This window comes from Podarcis bocagei (genome assembly GCF_964188305.1).
Source record: "Podarcis bocagei genome assembly, chromosome: 4".
NCBI classification, from domain to species: domain Eukaryota; kingdom Metazoa; phylum Chordata; class Lepidosauria; order Squamata; family Lacertidae; genus Podarcis; species Podarcis bocagei.
Window position 1 is genome coordinate 40398078 of NC_138128.1, and position 21064 is coordinate 40419141.

The 21064-nt window shown below is 43.9% G+C and overlaps 1 protein-coding gene and 1 long non-coding RNA gene across 2 annotated transcripts; one reads left to right on the forward strand and one right to left on the reverse strand.

The window, feature by feature from the left end:
* PTTG1IP (PTTG1 interacting protein) lies at nt 1-11596 on the reverse strand. Its single transcript, XM_081192720.1, has 7 exons — nt 11199-11596; nt 6746-6798; nt 3639-3747; nt 2730-2835; nt 2547-2612; nt 2103-2149; nt 1-901 (listed from the first exon to the last, which is right to left on the reverse strand). The coding sequence occupies exons 1-7, from the start codon at nt 11311-11313 to the stop codon at nt 855-857; spliced, it is 543 nt and encodes a 180-aa protein (XP_081048846.1). The 5' UTR covers nt 11314-11596; the 3' UTR covers nt 1-854.
* Nucleotides 11597-13376: 1780 nt separating this feature from the next.
* On the forward strand, nt 13377-19124 carry LOC308586064. Its single transcript, XR_014007734.1, has 3 exons — nt 13377-14820; nt 17093-17176; nt 18920-19124. It is a non-coding gene; the product is annotated as an uncharacterized lncRNA (long non-coding RNA).
* The last annotated feature ends 1940 nt before the right edge of the window (nt 19125-21064 follow it).

Genomic DNA, 21064 nt, shown 5'->3' on the forward strand with positions numbered 1-21064 from the left:
TTCATTATGGTTCTTTACTTCAAAAAAGGAACCTTTTCATTCTTCTGATTTGGTTACTAAGGACATTCTTTCCAAGATTATACATTGCTTCAGATAATTACAAGCAGTACAAAGTTCTTAAATATAAGAAGAGCCTTTAAAATTCCAATACAAGCAGCCATTTAATCAGCACCAGTAAAGTGTTCGTATCACACTGTTACTAACATAAATCAGTCTAACTATTTCTGTAGTTGAAGTGATTTAAAAGAGGCAAAGGAATAGAAGGAACATGCATACGTAGTCCAGAAGAAAAAGTAATATTCATATATAAAAGTGCAAACCTTCACAATCACACTATAAAAACATCTGTGCTGCAAACAAAATGTTTTTAAAGATCAATTTAGGCACTTTTTGCTAGTGGCACAATTAAAGCTTATGTTCCTTTCACATAGCCTACCCACCTCGTTTTTTGATATGACCACCCAACTCCTAGCCTTCAATTAAAAACAGCTATAATTTGTTGACCATAGAAAAGATTGACAAGAAGAAATGTGCACTGTCCCTCTCCACTTCATGAACAAATTTGTTACAAGATTTGACCAGCAAACAAAGGTTATGCTATACTATGTAAGAGCACAGACACCTGCAGGACAGAAAGAAGAAAAATCTAACATCTCCAGCCTGCTAGGCCATCTGGTTTTCAGAGGTATGTTTGGCTTGTTCGTTTATCTTGCTGCTTATTAACAGCTGTCTTCTAGTAAGACCAATTTTCCATTTGCAATTAAGGCATCTAATTTACTGGATCTTTTAGCAGCTGTACTACACATTCTATAGACAGCACTGGCAGAGCTTACTTTGGCTTTTCAAAAGAAATTTTAGTTGTTTTCAAATTTGGCATATGGGTTCTCTTCTTTAAACAAACCTGGAAAAAAATAACATCTGGTTAGAACACAGAGATCAAAGATATTGGTGAGGGGCAAATATGAAAAGGAAGTAGCCGAGGGAGGTGATGAAAAGTGGCTGCCAGTATTCATGAAAGTAGGGGGCAGGATCAAAGTCTAGTGAACTGCATTTCTCAATACAGTGGTGCCTCGCAAGACGAAAATAATCCGTTCCGCAAGTCTCTTCGTCTAGCGGTTTTTTTGTCTTGCGAAGCAACCCTATTAGCGGCTTAGCGGATTAGCGCTATTAGCGGTTTAGCGGCTATTAAAGGCTTAGTGGCTAAAAGGCTATTAGCGGCTTAGAAAAAGGGGGGAAAGCGAAAAAAATCGCAAGACTCGCAAGACGTTTTCATCTTGCGAAGCAAGCCCATAGGGAAATTCGTCTTGCGAAGCGCATCGAAAAACGGAAAACCCTTTCGTCTAGCGGGTTTTTCGTCTTGCGAGGCACCACTGTAGTTTGCCTATCCAAATATTCCACACAATGTGGCATCTGGTTAAAAAAACCCCAACAACTCCTTTCTTGCAACATGTTTTTGGACAAGTATTTTAAAGAGTTATAATACAATAAATTATGTTTTATAACATTTTGGCTTAACCCAGAACTGATTGTTTGTTGTGTCAGGGGTACTGATCTAATAATAAGGAAAAGCTGACGACAGCTTATGAGAATTATCAACACTCAAATTACCGTTTAAGCAAAATCAGTTAAATGATATGCTTAGAGAACATAAACTCCAGTCAGTTTTGTACCCTTACTTAGGGAGCAGGGTTTATTTCTGGACATCTGTGTGGAGGTGCAACAGATGGGAGAGAGAGATTGCTGGCAATCAGGGTTTTTTTGGCTTGGTTACCAAGGCCAGTCATAAATAATAATAATAACAATAATTTATTATTTATACCCCGCCCATTTGGCTGGGCTTCCCCAGCCACTATGGGCGGCTTCCAAAAGAATATTAAAACTATAATACATCAAACATTAAAAGCTTCCCGAAACAGGGCTGCTTTCAGATGTCTTCTAAAAGTCTGGTAGTTGTTGTTCTCTTTGACATCTGGTGGGAGGGTGTTCCCTTTGGGACACCATTCCTTCGGGTAATGAGTTGAAGTGGTAACTATCACATGTTGATATATAGCACACTAAGATGAAGCATCTTATGCATTTGACAGCTAGCCATTGGCACTTACCATATTTTTTCCGGATTTCGTCATGCCTTGATTTCATCTCTACTCTCCTGCAAGAAAGATAACATGTCATGGGATGTTTGCAATTTAGAATAATTTTGTATGCATTTTTTTCTCCTGTGTAGGCAGGAAATTATGTTAGTGAGAAGACAGCTCCCAACTACCTACATTCAAGATTAATTTTATACCCTGTCTCTTGACCAATAGAATCTTCAAAGTGCTTTTCATCAATAGGACCTTCAAGCAGGTTACAATATAATTCCAGATGCTTATAAACACTGGAGTCCTCCAAGGCCAACACGTTAAGTATTACAACAGAGGAATAATGTATAAAGAGCACCTGCAACAGTCTGTTACTCCAGATGTTTTCTGCAAACATCTGGTCTTAACATCAAAAGGGAAGGTAGCAGCAGGCCTGACAACATCTGTAGGTTGACAGCAACTTACCTTTCTTCCTGTCTTACTCTTCTCTGCTCTCTCTCTCTGGCAACTTTCTCATCCTCCTTATCAGGTCTGCACAAAACAAGAGCATTTAGGATATGTATAATTAGGTATGCCATAACTTGAGGGGTGTCATTAAGGTAAGGATATTTACAGTATTAAAAAATAAGAACATGTTCAGATACTTGCTTTCTGCTCTTTTTTTTCCTGCAGCAGCAACAGCAACAAACACAAAGAGCAATAAGGATTATTCCTCCCACCACGGACATTGTAATTATGAGAGCTTCAAAATTCACTGAAATATATAACATAAGAAAAGTAGTGAGTGAGCCATTTGCCAAAAAACAAACTGTGAATTTAAAATAGGCCTAAGTCATTTATTTCAAAATTAAAGTTATTCTACACAAATCACTGCAAACTTGCCAAGTTAAAGCATGGAGGACAAACTCAGTGCAGCAGCTTCATACAAATGAGCCACTGCATGGGCAATGTCCTCTATAGGAAATCTATAATGCTGAGCCTTCTGCTACCACAATAGCTTTAAATTTTCTTTTTTAAGGACAAGTTGCATTTACTATCCAAAACTATTGAACACAAAATGCATAATGGAATCTTCATGTTCAGAAGTTGCTTACCTTCTAATTACCAAAACACTGGGAGAAGCATCATACTCTGCTTATCCTAGTAACACCTAGCTAACCACTAAAAATGCTAATATCTTTGCTGTGATATAGGAACGTAACTAGAAAGAATCCCCATGATCTTGCTGCAGTAATGATTTGCTGTTTAATCCAGAAAAAAAACTCAGGGGAAAAAATCTCTGCCTGTAAAATAATGTCATGGAACATTTTGCTGCTGGTAGCAAGTAAAGGAGTTCCATTCCTTTCTATCAACTTGTAAGCTGTAGTAACTTGATCTGCCCATGTTGCAAGGAGACTGCAAACTTCTGATACGTTTACTTATAATACCCTAAATAATATTAAAGAAAGTTATTGAGAAGAGGAGTATTTATTGCATCCAAGAAGCAATCCAGGAATTGTTTATAAAGATAATTGCAATGCCAATGACACACATGCAGTATTCCTGGAAGTTACTCACCCCAACAGACACCCCAGCGGGCCTTACTCAACTGGCAAAGTGAACTGGGAGGGAGGATATTTCGAACAGGATATTCCAGGCATTGTTTGCTGCTGCTGCACCATAAACACTGGAAAAAGAAGAGGTGGAAAATACAACAAGCCGATAAACAAACAAACAAAACAGTTGAGTAGGATAAAGTTGAAGGGCAATATCCATACTTAGAGGAGACCCACTGAAATATGTTGACTTAAGTAACTTCAAGCCACTGATTTCAACCAGTCTATTCTGAGAATGAACTAGCTGGGTATCGCCCAAAGATAGCGAAGGGAACACAACTGTATGCCAGCATTATCAATGTTGCTTCTATGTAATCTTGTTGACTAGAGGGCATTGCCAAGAATTCAAGAGCACTGCTTCAACCTTAGTCCCAACACTGCACTACTGAAGCACTAGGTCCTCTTGAGTTTTGTATTGCCAAGTAATCCCATCTAAAAAAGCATCAAATGTAGGTCATTTTAAAAGGTCATAAAAACTTGTTTCGTCTAGAACTGCAATCCTTTGTACTTGAAGCAAGCGTCCCTTAATTCAGCAGAGAGACAAACTACTCATTGTGTTAAACACATGATCACATTTAACATGTCCACACACAAAAACAATCCCAGCCACATTAAAATATGTAGTTGGCTGTTACATATGCATGGGATTAGTACAAAATAAAAATATTACTATGTGGAAACTGGGAACTATAATAGATCAGTAAATGAACTGTGGCCACAGATAGAAGCAGAAAGTTGTAGTGATCAAGGAAGACTGTTCTTGTGATCAGCACAAGTGAACCCAAAGGGTACCCTGTCAAAAGCACCTAGAGGTCAAGGACTAACATTAGATTCAGACTTACAGAAAGAGGCAGCAAATTGGAAGTGGTTTTACCAAGACTCAGAATTATACACTGTACACCTCTAGGGCCTCCATAGTTGCAGTGCTTTCTAAACAGTGCATCTGGCATATTAAAGGACTGTGCAGTCAAATAGAAACAACAACATCACACACCCCTCCCAAATTAAGCCCTCATGTTCATATTTAGATGCCATTTTTTGCTTAATCTGTTTGCTGGGTGGTTAGTACAATTTTTTTATGCTTATAAGGCACAGATGGGGAACCTCAGGCTTGGACACCAAATGCAGCCCTCCACTGTTCTCTTAGCTGGCTCTCGAATATTTTTGCCTGGCTGGAATGTGTCCTTGGAACTCCAATAATATTTCCTGCTTGCCTGAAGTGAGAACAGAAAGTGATGCATGAATGTGTGTAGAAGAAAAACCTACTGTATAAAGGTAAAATGCACACTTCTGCCTCTAGCCCTGCCCACACTGGCATGTAGTCCCTTAGTAATTGCCCAGAAGGGAATGCAGCTTTTTGACTGAAAATGGTTCCTCATCAGTTCTATAGGGAATGGCAGCGGAGTCCAAATAAGTTCTATAAACTAACAGTGCATTTGTCCAAAACTGGCAGCAAATTCTGCTATCCTTAAAAACTATTTTGACTAAATTTTCAATAGGACTTGAATGCAATAAGTCTTCCTGCATTTTCCCAATATGAAAAGCCAGACAACTGCAAGAAAAATCAAGATCTGGATGCTTCAGTACAATGAGACTTGTATAAAACCCCTACTCAAGTCCAGGTCATAGAGAAGTTGCTCAGAAGCAACATCTGGTCGATTATAGATCAAAATACTCATTGGATGTTTCTCAGGTATCTCCAGTTCATACATAACTCAAAAATGCTGACTCTCAAATTTTTGTGCTTAACAAACCCTCTTTCCTTGCCTAAACATGAATCTGCACTTATTGTCAACTAACAGTGATTTCTTTTTAGTTGGACGAACTAGCAACTGACTGAGAAACATTTTTCAAGAATTGGAAGAGGGATATCACAATACAATTTGCAAGTAAGTGATCACAGGCTTGCAACTTAAATCTGTTGAGGAAGAGGACTAGTTAATTAATTTATTTGAAGTATACAGTATAATGAAGAGTGGTGCCTATGCCTCATATCTATTCATCCCAGGATGATTTGGCATTATGTAATATTATACTGGTCTCCATAGAAAGAAACAGGATGTTATAAACTTACTTGAGAAAGCAAGATTTGATCATTTTTGCACAACAAGCTTGTTTCTGTATCACTGACCATCCTATTGAGTATGTGTAGAGTGGGTTGTGTAGTGCAGGAGCATCTGAGCCAGGGGTGGCGAACTTATGGCCCTCCAGATGTTGGACTACAAACCCCATCAGCCCCTGCCAGCATGGGCAATGGTAATAAGATTCCTCACCCCTGTGCTAAGCCAACAGCTCCCTCTGCATACACAAAGCTTGTATTCTGGAAGAGACTTCCCCATTAAAAATAGAAACAATTTGATGCATTCATTCTCACTGCACACGCAGAATTATTCCTTTTATTGTATTTGCTGAGCCCTGGTCCTGATCCACCAGACCAAAGGAGGGCTCGTGGGAATGGTTTGGTGCAGGGATACCTAAGGAGGATGTCAAAAGCACCAGAGCAATCAGTTCTAGAGCTTTATTAAAAGAGAGGTGTAGTCTTTCAACAAATCAGCCTGCCAGGTCTCCCAGCCTTTACAGATGCGGGAAGGACACTGAAGCAAGGAGATGGCCCAAGCAAATGTTTATACATTCTTTATACCCCAAACAGCATACGTCAATTTGGCCAGCACTTTCCATCACTTTACTTGACCAGATAGGGCATAGATGGCAAATAACCACATCTTACAGATAGTTCCCCTTTTCTGGGCTCAGAGCCCAGCACCCCAAGCCCACAGATAAGGATAAAATCAAAGCAAGCCAATTGGCCTATATCAAAGCAAGTGAATATGAACATATATGAGCTCATGGTTACAACTTCCAATTAACCGTGGGGTTATCTTGACTACCAAGATTGCATTTGCAGGGTTTCTGGAACCGTTCACTTTTGGTTGACAGCATAGCCCTGTGGATGCACTCTAGAGTGCCTGAACAGTTGTGGGTTGGGCTGGCCTTTAACATCACAGCACACAGCAGGCTCATAGACAATTCCAAGTTACAATATGCATTCTGCAATTGTATACTACTTACCGTGACATTTTTCAGGCATTCCTCACATGTTTTGTTTGTGTACTGTTGGCAGCCTATTGTGAGAGAGTAGAGGAATGATGTGTTAGTTTATAATTGACAATGCATTAAGTTAAAGGTAAAGGACCCCTGACAGTTAAGTCCAGTCGCAAACGACTCTGGGGTTGCGGTGCTCATCTCACTTTACTGGCCGAGGGAGCCGGCGTTTGTCCGCAGACAGTTTTTCCGGGTCATGTAGCCAGCATGACTAAGCCGCTTCTGGCGAACCAGAGCAGCGCACAGAAACACCGTTTACCTTCCCACCGGAGCGGTACCTATTTATCTACTTGCACTTTGATGTGCTTTCAAACTGCTAGGTTGGCAGGAGCTGGGACCGAACAACGGAAGCTCACCCCATCACGGGAATTCGAACCGCCGACTTTCTGATCGGCAAGCCCAAGGCTCATTGGTTTACACCACAGCGCCACCCACGCCCCTGCATTAAGTTAGTCACTCACTACTGCAGTTTTCTCCCATAATATATTTTGCTATTTTTTAAAAAAGGCTGAACTCTACTTGTAGAAGTTTGTGGGATTCCCTGATGCCAGGAATCTAAGCCAAGTTGCTTATGGTTGTAAACATTTACTTCCTATTTTAGGACAGAAAATTAAAACAGTCCAAAATTCATTCCCATAATTTGCAACATTCATTTCTTAGACATTAAAATTCAGGCAAAGAGGAAACTTCTAAACTACTGTATGGCTATTATTTTCCTGTATATATATGCTGTGCTGAACTGCTCTCAGGTAGGTACACAAAGTAGGTGTAATATGATGCCATTAAGTTTCGACATTAGTGTCAGTACAATTGTGCAGTTGATTAATGAGGTCATGTTTAGCAATCAACTTTACAGAATAAAGTTCTAAGCAAGTGTCTTCTAGAACAACCCTGAGCACATGACACAGCCTGGTTTAGCTCAATTACATCTTGGTTTCCAGCATCTGTACAATGTTGTCAACTCAGTCGCAAATGCTGGCCAAGGAAACATCTGGGTTAAAGGAAGTGAAATGTCCCTATGCCCACACACAGTTCAAATGAACTAGTCAATGCAGGTCACTGGGGTAAACTACGAAAGCAATGCTATAGCCATATCCTATATGGACATTCCCAGGGGAACTGAAGGAAGCAGTGGTGCGTCCACTCTTAAAGAAAACTTCATTAGATCCCTTAGACCTATCCAGTTACCGCCCAGTTTCAAATCTTCCATACCTGGGTAAGGTAATTGAGAGAGCGGTTGCTGAACAGCTTGGTAGGTTTCTGGAGGAAACATCGGCATTAGATCCATTTCAGTCCGGTTTCCGTCCTGGTTTTGGGACGGAGACGGCTCTGGTTGCCCTAACAGATGATATTCGTAGACAACTGGATCGAGGCGGGTCAGGACTGCTGATCCTTTTAGATTTGTCAGCAGCCTTTGACATGGTCGATCATGATCTTCTGGACCATCGCCTTGCAGACGTGGGGATACAGGGCATAGCCCGTAACTGGTTGTGCTCTTTTATCTCTGGTCGGGGACAGAGGGTGGCACTAGGGAGGGAAATGTCGTCACGCCACTCCTTGGTGTGTGGAGTGCCGCAGGGCGCAATTCTCTCCCCAATGCTTTTTAACATCTTTATGCGCCCTCTTGCCCAGATTATCCGGAGCTTTGGGCTGGGCTGTCATCAATATGCTGATGACACTCAGCTCTATCTACTGATGGATGGCCACACCAACTCGGCCCCTTACACACTGACCAGATGCTTGGAAGCTGTGGCTGGATGGTTTCGTGGGAGCCGATTGAAACTAAATCCTTCGAAGACAGAGGTCCTATGGCTAGGTCGGGATAGCATGGGGATGAGGGACCAACTCCCTTCTCTTGCGGGGGCCCAATTAGTGCCATTGCCTTCCGTTAAGAGTTTGGGTGTAATCCTTGACGCCTCCCTTTCCATGGAGGCGCAAGTCACAGCAACAGCCAAGGCGACATTTTTCCACCTTCGCCGCATCAAGCAGTTGGTCCCTTACCTTTCCCGCCCCGACCTGGCCACAGTGATCCATGCAACAGTCATCTCCAGGCTTGACTACTGTAACTCGCTCTACGCGGGGCTGCCCTTGAAGCTGTCCCAGAAACTCCAGCGGGTACAAAATGCTGCAGCGAGGCTCCTCACAGGGTCTCTACCATGGGAGCATATTCATCCAGTGCTTTTCAAGCTGCACTGGCTCCCGGTGGAGTACAGGGTCAGATTTAAGGTGCTGCTTTTGACCTTTAAAGCCCTTCACGGCCTAGGACCCTCGTACCTACGGGACCGCCTCGCCTGGTATGCCCCACGGAGAGCCTCAAGGTCCATAAATAACAACACCCTAGTGGTCCCAGGCCCTAAGGAAGTTAGATTGGCTTCAACCAGAGCCAGGGCCTTTTCAGCACTGGCCCCAACTTGGTGGAACGCTCTGTCTCATGAGACCAGGGCCCTGCAGGATCTGATCTCTTTCCGCAGGGCCTGTAAGACAGAGTTGTTCCGCCTGGCCTTTGGATTGGAGCCAATTTGATTCCCTCCGCCCCCTTTTTCTTTTTTCTTTTCCTTCTCCTACAATGAGGCTCCATTTTAATATTTTAATGTTCCATTATTTTAATGTTGTATTTTATTTTTGTTTTTAAGTTGTAATCACTCATCTTGTTTTTATTATTGCTTGTAAGCCGCTCTGAGCCCGGCCTTGGCTGGGGAGGGCGGGGTATAAATAAAAATTTATTATTATTATTATTATTATTATCATGTATTTTACTCAAGTGAAAACTGACACCAGAAATATAGGCTAACTTATACTAAGTTAGACATTGACCATATGAGCTTTCTAACTGGGGATGACAGGGGACTGAACATTCTGTATGCAAAGCATATGGCATGGTGCTTTTTACAAGCACCATAACAATGCCATTCATGCTTATAAGGGTAAACCCCACTATTTTTAACCCTAAACAAACTCTTTTGCATACAGCAATTTGCTACATCATGAAATTCAGAAATGGCATCCCTGTTATCCCAAGACCACACAAGGAATAGCCCAGAACGAACTACAACAGCCAACTTTGGACTTGCAGTTTCTCCAGAGATCTGAAGTTCCCACATTAACCAATAGAACTCTTTATACAATCAAGAGATCAAAGTGTGCTAAGGAGCAACTAATCTGTATCACATGGCTGGATATCAGGAGTTTTGCTGCAACTATTTATTGCCTGGCAAACCCATAACATTAGCTCACTGAACAAATGAATCAGCCTCAAATTCAGAGACTAAAGAAACCAGCCTTGCTCACTTAAGGTAAATCTAATGCTTCGGTTCCAACTTAAGGAATGCAAACGAACAAGAACAGAGACCAGACACTGATTACACCAGTGCTTTCTCAAGCCGCTAAGTCCAGTACAGTTTTTAGAGCTGTCACCAGTTTTCATAAATCTTAGGCAATCAAACTTGCATGTGTGTAAAAAATTACAGTGGTACCTCGGGTTAAGTACTTAATTCGTTCTGGAGGTGCGTTCTTAACCTGAAACTGTTCTTAACCTGAAGCACCACTTTAGCTAATGGGGCCTCCTGCTACTGCCGCGCCTGAAGCAAAGTTCTTAACCCGAGGTACTATTTCTGGGTTAGCCGAGTCTGTAACCTGAAGTGTATGTAACCTGGGGTACCACTGTAGTTCTGAAGCAGGAATGTGTGGTAGGAGGAAATCCCTTTCATGTGAGAAAAAAGAAGCCCCTTTTTAAGATAAGTTTTCCATCTTTATTTTTTAAAATAATAATGATGATGATGCTTGGATTCAATCTGCAATATTGCTGAGGCACCCTTTCACATTGCAGCCCTTAGGTTATAGGGCATAGGCATAGCCATGACTTTGGGGGTGGGGAACCTAGGTATCTGGTCAGTTAAGTATTTTAACATGGGGGGCCGTCTTCATGTTGGGAGGGTCATAACCTCAGTTAAGTATTTTCAATCCTTTACAGTACTTGACTGGGGAGGCAGGTGCCCCCCTTGGCTACGCCCATAGTTTATAGGGTTCGTCCCCGCGCATTCCCATCGCTGCGTTTCGAACGGGCTTTCCAGATATCGTGCGTACGCGGCCATAAAAACAAACTTTCAGGAAAACACGTCGGATCCCCGGCAACGCGTCGCGGAGGGCAATAAAGCTAACAAAATAAAACAAATCACGGCAAGCCCCGGCGGCGCCGCTCCTCGTCGGAAACGAGGCGCCGTTTTGGAAAGGGAAGAGGAGAAAGGACGCACGGGCCCTCCGGGGGCCACGAAGGGCACGTCCACACCGGAGAGCCGCGCAAACGGCGTTTTAAAGCGGCGAGGGGCGGGGAAAGGAGCGGGCCCGGGGCTGCAGAGGGAAACTCCCGCGGCTGCCTCGGCCGCCCACAACTCCCTGCCCCCGAGAGGCCGAGGTCTCTCACCTGCTTGCTCCCCGGGCCCGGAGGTGGGGGCTCCGCGGGCGACAGCGAAGAGCAGCGGGACGCAGAGCAGGAGAAGCGGCCGCGGAGAGGCTGGGAGGCAGTGGTGGCGGCCCATGGCGGAGAAGGCGCCCCGCAAAGCCAGGCTCCCTCTTCTTCTGGCGCCAGGGAACACTCTCTCTCTCTCTCTCTCTCTCTCTCTCTCTCTCTCTCTCACACACACACACACACACACACACACACACACTTTTCTGCTTTCACTGCGCTTCTTTCTCCTCAGTACTCCGAGCTCAACAGGGAACAAACACACCCACAGCCGCCGTGACACACGCACAGTCGCGCTCTCGCGCGCAGGCCGGTCTCCACCCGCGCCCTCCTCACTGACGGGGCGGGAGCGCGCGCTGGGCGGGACAACAAGGCAGCTCCCCCCGAAAGGTGGGGCCGAGGGAACGCGCGCTCCCGCAAGGAAGCCGTAACCATCACAACCGCGCCGAAGCGCGAATGATACTCTACTGCTGGCAAGGCGCTTTCTAGGTGCCGCCCAATCGCGCGCGCTCTCCCTCTCCCCACAAGGCTCTTTGGCGCCCCTCATCATGGCTGCATCAGCGGCGATAGCAGCCGTTGGGAGTTCAGGCGTTCCCTGTTCAGATTACTGTACCGGTATTTTTGCGATGCGCCCTGTCCTTTCGCGCGCGGAAAAAAGGAGCAGAAGCCCGCCGCGCCATCGGATTGAGTGACTTGGGAGGTTTACACAGCATTATGATTGCACGGGATGGAAGCTGCCTTGCGCCAAGTCTCCCCCTTGTTGATCCGTCTAGCTCAGTGACTCTTCAAGGATTTAGAGGAGTCTTTCTTTCTCAGCCCTACCTCCTTGGAGACACACATGGGATTGAAGTTGGGATTTTGGGCTTGCACTCCAAGAGCATAAAGCAGTCAGGAGTCTTTCTCATCACATTTCCCTAATCCATTTTAAAGGGGGGGGGGACACGGGGTAGGGGTGCAAGGGACCAAACTACAGACTTTCTGCACGAGGGTAACCTTCATCGTGACTAATAGCCATTGATAGGCTTGACTTGTGCTCCGTTAATTTATCCAATCCTCTGAAAAAGATAGGTAGCCGTGTTGGTCTGCCATAGTCAAAATAAAAAATTTCCTTCCAGTAGCACCTTAAAGACCAACTAAGTTAGTATCTGTGTGTATCTGAAGAAGTGTGCATGCACACGAAAGCTCATACCAAGAACTAACTTAGTTGGTCTTTAAGGTGCTACTGGAAGGAATTTTTTTATTTTAATCCTCTGAAAGTCATCCTAGTTGGTGGTCCTCACTGCCTCCTGTGCAAAGCTTGAGCTCCGTCCCTGATCTATGGTCCTCCTCGTCCCATTTATATGTCTTTTACCCAGGGCTAGCTCTGTCAGACGGCAGCTTTTGTGCTGCTCTGGTTTTAATCATCGTTGATTAAAGTAATCAGCCTTGTTGGTCCATTGGGGGGGTGGGGATATCCAAACAGCAATAGTTGCATAATATGAGTATTAGGACCAATTAAAAATTAAGCAAGCTGTTGAGGTCACCAGTACTCTTCTACAGGGTAGTTGTTAAATAAAAGAAAAAAATATACTGCATGGTGCTGGTGCCAATTCCAGGTGGGGAGTTTCAGCATCCCACCACCTAGGTGGGTCCTTTATCCTGGCAGGAATGTGGATGACGCTGTGGTCTAAACCACTTCAGTCTCTTGGGCTTGCCAATTAGAAGGCCAGCGGTTCAAATCCGTGCAACGGGGTGAGCTCCTGTTGCTCTGTCCCAGATTCTGCCAACCTAGCACTTCAAAAGCACACCAGTGCAAGTAGATAAATAGGTACCACTGTGGCAGGAAGGTAAACGGCGTTTCTGTGCGCTCTGGCTTCCGTCATGGTGTTCCACTTCACATGACCTAGAAAGCTGCGTGTAGACAAACACTGGCTCCCTCGGCCTGAAGCAAGATGAGTGCCGCACCCCAGTGGCGTAGCATGGGGGGTGCAGGGGGTGCGGCCACACCGACCGCAACATCTGGGGGTTAGGTTTAGGGGGTGCAAATCCATGGGTTAGGGGGCGCAAATTACTTGCCTTGCCCCGGGTGCTGACAACCCACACTACGCCACTGCCGCACCCCATAGTCACCTTTGACTGGACTTAGAGAGGGCAGACAGAGAGGGCAGTCTAGCAGCAACTATTGCTGGTGGTGCCTGCCATTTCAATCCTCTGGGACCCTGATATAAGCATTATGCTGGAATAAGGCAACCAAAGCACTAGAAGTATTGTAGGGGAATTTAAATGGGTGCCTCCTTGTGTGTGTGGAGAGACAGGGATTCCTATAGGGGTTTTTTTGGGGGGGCGGTGTCAGAGCAACAATAAACTGAGCAGCAAAAACCAGTTTTCATATGGCAAAGTGTGTTGGAGAGAAATGGAAGTCAGCCATTGCAGTTACACCATGGTGTCCCCTTCCATATTTACATCTGGATCACAAGAAGATGTGTCTGTTGGAATAATATCTACTTTGTTACATGAGGTTAAAATAGTAATTGTAACAACAGAGATTAATTTGTCCATTACAGTATTAACAGTAAAAAAGAAAGAAAATAAAAATGACCACACGATGGTGCCATCATCTTGAAGTATATATAAAAGCCTGAAAAGAACATGTTAGCTAACTTGTTTTGAAGACTGTCTTCCAAAAGCTATTTAACAGCCCCCCTGGGAAATTTTTGGAAAGGCATAAGATTTCAGTCAGTGCAGAATTCACAATGGTTTTTAAAAGTTTATTTTTGCTGTTTATGTTTGGTTTTTTGAAGAACTGTGGGCATTTCCAGGTGACCTGGAATACTGAGCATTCATCTTAATTAGTTCTTAGAGAAGTTAGGACATTCATTTTGATTTGCTTGTGAGGAGTTTAGACAATGTTATATCAAAATTTCAATCCTTTGAAGAAGCAGATTTGTTACACAAGTCCTCCAAATCAACTTTAATTGCACAAACTGGATTTGCTGATAGGTGATTGAATCCCACCTGAAAATACTGAAAATCTGGAAGTGCCCTGTGAAACAGGAGGGCTTAATAACAGGCATGGAAGAAAAATAAACAGAATGTTGTCAGGATAAAAGCAATGGACAAAATTCATTTGTGAAAAATTGAGTTCCATGAGGACTCAGGAGGGGATAAGGGCCTAAGGCAAGAGATGCACTGAATTTTTTCCACAAGGGATGCAGATCAAATTCAAACAAGAGCTGAGCTTTTAACACCCTGAAATTCTTTTCCACTTTGGGTTAAAATTTGCACTGAAGAAAAATTCCCAGCTTTCGTCCTCCCACACCAATCCTCAAGTACTCTCCTCATGAGTTCCCCCCAGCGCCCACCTACTCTTCTGCTTAAGGCCTTTCCTGGTGTTTGTGGGAGTAGTGGCAACACACAGAGGCAGGAAAAGAGGCAGATCCCCACCAGAATGCTTGACATCCTTCTGGGCTGTTATGCTTGTTTGCTGCTACACAGCACATCAGTACACTGTCCCCGGACCCAGTGGCCACTGAGAGATTGAGTTTTCCTGAGAATGACTACAATTGTAAACCCTGTGGGTATTCAGGAATTTTGCTGTAAGGTATGGTCTCACTCTCACTGGTACACCCCCTGGCATCCACAGTCCTTGTTAGCCTCCATTATAACTGCTGGGCTGGAACAAGTTCCTATGTGCGCTTGTGACTGGAGTACAGCAAGACACCTAAGGATACATTAATGTCAATAATCTGCTCTTCATTGTTCTCCTTGGCTGCTTGTGCTTCTCTTTGCCAAGTATGGGGGACCTGTGGCTATGGTACTCCAGCTTCTATCAGTCCCCACCAGCATAGCCAGGGGTTAGAGATTCAGAGCCTTATAGTTCAACATCTGGAAGGCCACAATTTCCCCATACCTGCTTTTTGCAAAGTGCTGTTTCCACAAAAGTTCCCTGACACCCAGCTGCCTCTTATGTGCTCATGGTTCTGTTGTCATCGTGACACCCACCCATGCTGTGCATCTTGATATATGTGAATTGTATTTCATTGGTGGAGCTGTGTTATACATTAGATGCTGTGTCATGACCTTAGGTGTTAATGGGAGATTTCCCTGCATAGCAAATACCAACTTCAGAGGAGGAATATTCCTCAGGAAAGAGTTAAGTCCCCCCTTCATACTGTAATCCCAGTAATTTCCAGCCCTCCATCCTGATGCTATTTGCATTTTTAGAACCAGAATTTAAGGGCACATAGAGGCTGGCCCTTTGTCAACAACCAGGGACCTGCACTTGGAGAACTTTTATTTTCACAGTGTGCATCCTGAGCACACCTTAAACCAGCAAAGCATATCTTTCTTTCTTTTTTTTGCTCATGCTCTTTGAAGAAAGACTAGAAAAACATTGGTGGAATTATGCAAATATGGTCAAAATGCCTCACATCAGGTTTTCAGAAACATCCAAACAAACAATAAGAGATTTTGCAGCATGCAGCTGGCATGGTGAGGCCATGAGTGTATGACCAAGGTGAAACAAAGAATGGAGTAACTGACAAGGAACAATTGTAAATTTGTGGGTAATTATTGCCTTTGTTTGAAAAAGATGACTGTTACGGGGATGATAAACACTATGGGTGGAAAAGAATGAGGAGGGGTGTTCTTCACTGATTAGCAAACCAGCTGTGGAGAAAAGCTCTAATCACTCGCCCTCCATTCTGCCTGAGTGAGTCAGGCATATCCTTGCTGCAGTGTTCCCAAATACACAGCAACAGGTGGAGTGTGGGGACTTCAGTGATAACCAACACTGAGATAGCCATTAGGGCTGCCATATTTCAAAAAGTAAAAACCAGGACACCCCGAAAGTTGTTGAGCTTTTTTCCGATTTATTTGCCTAAGATCAAAGACAAAGTACCGCTTTTCGGAAATTCCACATTTGAAATCCCAGTAATATCCAGGGAAATCCAGACATATGGCAGCCTTGATAGCCATCTCCCAACTTGCAAAAGCTGTCAACCCTCTACCTGGTGAATATGACTGGCTTGTGATTGGTGGGGTATCACCAGCTGTCAATCAAGCCCCCCAAAGTGGACTGTTGCAAACAGTGTCATTTGCCCTTCATTCCTCCAACCTGCAACATATTCTTGAGGTTTGTTAGAGGTGACCATTCAGCATAAATTTGCAGTGTTAGTTTGGATTAAGTGTAGGATTATTTAGGCCAGTATTTTTGTATCACAAGCAGCATACTGGCTGCTTCTCCTCTCATCTTCCTTTTTACCCTTTGAATAAACTGCTTAATTGGATTACTGGGCTGTACTGGTTACTGAACACACTCAAAGGCTAGTTAACCTCTCTTATGGCTTAGGCGACTGGGTCTACACAATGCCTTGGAGGGCACAATGCCTTGGATACATTGATGAATGGCTGTAGCAGAGAGAGAGAGAGAGAGAGAGAGAGAGAGAGAGAGAGAGAGAGAGAGAGAGAGAGAACGGACTAGGATGAGTTTCCAGGCATACTAGCCTACCCTGCAGAGTTGGTGCTGGAACAGGAGACTGCCCTATCCTTACAACAGTTATTCAGAGTAATTAAGCCTTGTCATTGATAGGTGCAACAGAAAATATTAGTGCTCCTCAGCCACAGGGGATGATTTAGCTGGAAGTAAATAGAAGGAGTAGGGAGAACAGTTACAATGAAAGCAATAGCCGCCATGCATTTCCAGTATGCAAACTGCCCAACATTATGGGGCTCTGTTAACGTCTAACAACCTGGATCTACTTGCTGGTAAATCCTTTCAGTGAGTCACTGTTACATTCCAAGAAACTCCTCATTTCCCAGAAACTCTTCTAAGCCACAAGATTCTAGCTGCTTTATAATATTCACTGTGATAGATGGTCCTCCTTTGGCGTCTGCATCCTCTGATGGATTCTGCAGTCGTTAAGAGATGATGTTCTTCAAATGGATCAGGAACGGAGGTGTGTTCGTTTCTGCCACGATATTGTTCCATCATATAGATTTTCTAGATGAGAGTATCTAATTAAGCAGGCTGTGGAAGAAGCTCCAAGGATAGGACCTGGACAAGGATGGATGTGGTTTTCATCAGCTAAAAGCTGGCCATCATCAGCTGCCTGTCTGAGAGCTCTGCCTTTGTTTATTTATCCCCTACTTGGCATTAAGCCAGCTGATGTGAAGTTATAGAATGCCCACAAGCAGAGCCGTAGCTGGGGTGGGGTGTCTAGCCAGGGTTTCTGCCCCAGGTGAAGCCTCCAGAGGGGCGCCATTGAGTCTTCCAGCCTCCCAGCATGTCTGGGCTTCAACCAGACAGAACGATGAAAATGTGAATGGCAGTCATGAGCTCCATCCTTTCCCTTTCCCCATGAAGCTGTAGAAGGCTCACTTACAATGTGATTCAGGGAGAGGAAGAGTTGGAAAATCTGGAGAGGCTGTGTGACTCTCCCCAGTAAAGCAGAAGATAGGACCCCTGTGGGTTTGCTACTGTGCGATAAATAAATTCTGGAGGAATAGAGGGAGGGGCTGGAAGCTGAGGAAGAGAATCAGTTGGACTAGATGATCCTTGGGGTCCCTTCCAATTATTTCCAACAGCCACACCTTTACCTACATGGCATGAGATAGTGTGAGATGGTTAGGCCACGACGTCAGATGGATATGGCTTGCATAAAATGGCCTCAGAGATGTCCCATGAGCCGAAGGTATCCCATGCCTAGTTTGCTGCCTATTTTCCCACCCTGAAGGAGAAGCTCTCCAGACCCACTGCAGTGTGTCCTTTACTAGGGAGCTCATAAAATCTGATCTGCTTTCCCCAGCAAGCTCCTCACTGAAGGAGGTTTTATCCAGCTACATTTCTGCTACCTTCCTTCCTTCCTTGGGTATGGAATAAGGCCCAAGACTTATTGCTGCAGGAGGCAGAACAGCAAATTATCCCCCTCCTCCAAGTTTCGGTGCGCATTACCCAAGGCAAATCAAGTTATTTTGGCACTTGAAGCACAAATGCTTCTTAATGTGCCTGGCAGCAAAAAAAAAAAAAAAGGAAAAAAAAGATTGATGACTACAAGTTAAATAACCTACAATTTGCTACTTGTTCATGACACCCAAAATCAGCTGCCTGAGGAGCTGTTTCACTCTGCCTAGGGTGGGCCCAGCCCTGAACAGGCAGCCCAGACTATTACATTGATTTTGCCAGCTGCTGTACTGATTCTAGAGACAGCCAAAAGCACAAAATTAAGAGTTCCTCCCCCCCCCCAGCAGCAAAAGGCCCCAGATGCTTTAAACGTTCCTCATTGGGAATGTGCTCCAACTCCCTGATCATTTTGGCTGCTCTTTTCTGCACCATTTGCAGCTCTTCTATAACCTTTTAGACATGGAGGTGAGCAGAACTCATAGAATCATAGAGTTGGAATAGACGACAAGGGCCATCGAGTCCAACCCACTGCCAAGCAGGAAACACCATCAGAGCACTCCTGACATATGGTTGTCAAGCCTCTGCTTAAAGACCTCCAAAGTAGGAGACTCCACCACACTCCTTGGCAGCAAATTCCACTGTCAAACAGCTCTTACTGTCAGGAAGTTCTTCCTAATGTTTTTGAGAAACTCAATATTGAGTAACTCAATATTTCTAAATCTATAAGGATGTTATTATATTGGAAGTTTTGTTTCTGATCCCTAACCTGGGCTTTGCCTTCTCCCCTCCCCCACCCCAGCTGCTGCATACTGAGTTGTTGCTTTCTTTGAGCTGTCCACCACAACCCATCACTGTGGTGCATCTCAGAATCTTAGAGAAACACAGGTACTGCCTCCTGGACTGCTGTTTCCCTGACTTCCTAAAACACACACAAAAACAGGATACAACAAGTGACACTTTCTCTGAGTGAGGACTTATTTCCAAACTTGCTTTTGGTACATCTATGCAGGAATGATCATCATGGCATGTTGTCTTGCTTGAGATCAGTCTCCAGGCTGTAGGATTCCAGCCTCATAGAATTCTAGCATGTTTGAATTTAATAAGTGCATTAAGACATTTGTTATCTGTCTATCTCCACCAGGATTTCAGTGTGTAAGAAGCTCTGAGATGGTTGTTCCAGCATATGGCTGTAACTAGCCTCTTTTGTTTCAAACCAGAACAAAGTTTGAAACTAGCATTTTTCTCTACCAAAAGTTTAGAAACTTTTACCTCTTGTAACTAAGCAGTGTTTTACTGCCTGTGCAATTTTTCTGACTGCTTTATGGAAAAGTACATGAACCCAACCTTTGAAAAGTTTTGTAAGTAAACCATTTTGTACAATGAAAGCCTTAGATTTTTATGTATATAGGAAGATAGGTTGTGATGGTTTAAAACACACCCAATGCACATTTAAAACACATGAGTTCCTTCAAAGAATCCTGGGAACTGTAATTTGTTAAGAGTACTGGGAATTGTAGCTCTGTGGGGAACTTCAATTCCCAGGATTCTTTTGAGAAAATCACGTTCTTTAAATGTGTGTTGAATATGCTTTAAATGTTTGGTGTGGATCTGTCTCTTCGTGGATAGGCTGAAGTTCATGTTTCAAGTGCTGAATAAGTTATCTAGGAAATAGGGTGTCAGCCATGAGCCTGGAAGATCTGTCTTCAAAATTATAGCTATGCTCTGTGGGGGCTCTTGGTTCTTGCCTAATGAACATAGTAATGATTTTAGCTCAGAGGGTTCTGGTGGACATGAATGAGCAATAATAAAGACCTTTGCAGGCTTAACTGAGCTATGTAAATAATTATTAATATAGTAGTAAAGAAAACACTGTTCATTCCCACAGATTGCCTGTCACTTCAGACAGGAAGTCCCCCCAACCCGGTCTGTCTCCATTTATAAATATGATGTGTTTGTTTTTGATTTCTCTTTCATTCATGAATGGCCAAATGCACTGTCTGATTTCCCACGGTGGTGAAAGGAGGGAGACAACATGGCAGGGGAGAACAGAGGAGATGGAGAGACTGACTGAACCCTGAGTGGCATTATCAGGAAGGGCACCCAAGCAGACTGGACAATAATATAATAAATCCACCAGCACATCATAGCTCTGGTCAAAAGCATGAGCTGAGGGCACAGGCCTTTCTGGTTTCTCAATATTTTTACATGTATCCTCTACCAATTCATCATCTCAGCACACACAGTAAAAATTTCATGTTTTCCATGATCTTTAAATGCAAGATCCCTGAGATCCATAGTTTCCTCTGCTGATACCATAAAGAAAATCTGGGATCCAATGCTTAAAACTACACATCCAGGACATTGCTGCTCACATGGATGACCCTAATCAATTTCATATCGAGCCCACCACCACGCTCAATCTAACCTTGTACCCCCATCGCTTTCAATCCCTGTTAAGAGCATAAAAATCAAAGTTCCAGTCCTTCACGGCAAGCAGGAAAACTGGAGGCAGCTGTAGCAAGACTGCAGCAGCTCTTACACAAGCGATGGAGGGCAGGAACCTGCTGTCCTTGAAATGTTGTTCACCATGCACTGCCTGCTTTCATTTAAGCTGATCAGCATCTATCTTGACTCCATGTAGAGAAAGGAAAAAAAGGGGGAGTGATAGTGGTGGAGGATAAAACTCTAGCACCCCTTTCAGAGCAAAAGTACACAGTGTCAACAAGCCCCCAGAGAAGTAACCTGGGGCCAAAGTGAAACATACGGTTGTATCCAACATTAGTTCTAATCAGAGTAGACCCGTTAACATTAATGGGGACAAATAACTTAATTTCAATGGGTCTACTCTGAGTAGAATTTATTGTGACGATTAAATGAGCAGTGGGAGAACCACCTTGAACAGTACCTTGAGCTTCTTGGAGAAAAAGATGGGATATAAATGCAA

Coding starts and splice junctions, on each gene's coding strand:
- PTTG1IP (XM_081192720.1), bottom strand. CDS start 11,313: ATGGGCCGCCACCACTGCCTCCCAGCCTCTCCGCGGCCGCTTCTCCTG. Junction 6,799..11,198: donor CGGGCCCGGGGAGCAAGCAG/GTGAGAGACCTC, acceptor CTCTCACAATAG/GCTGCCAACAGTACACAAAC. Junction 2,836..3,638: donor CCGCTGGGGTGTCTGTTGGG/GTGAGTAACTTC, acceptor TATATATTTCAG/TGAATTTTGAAGCTCTCATA.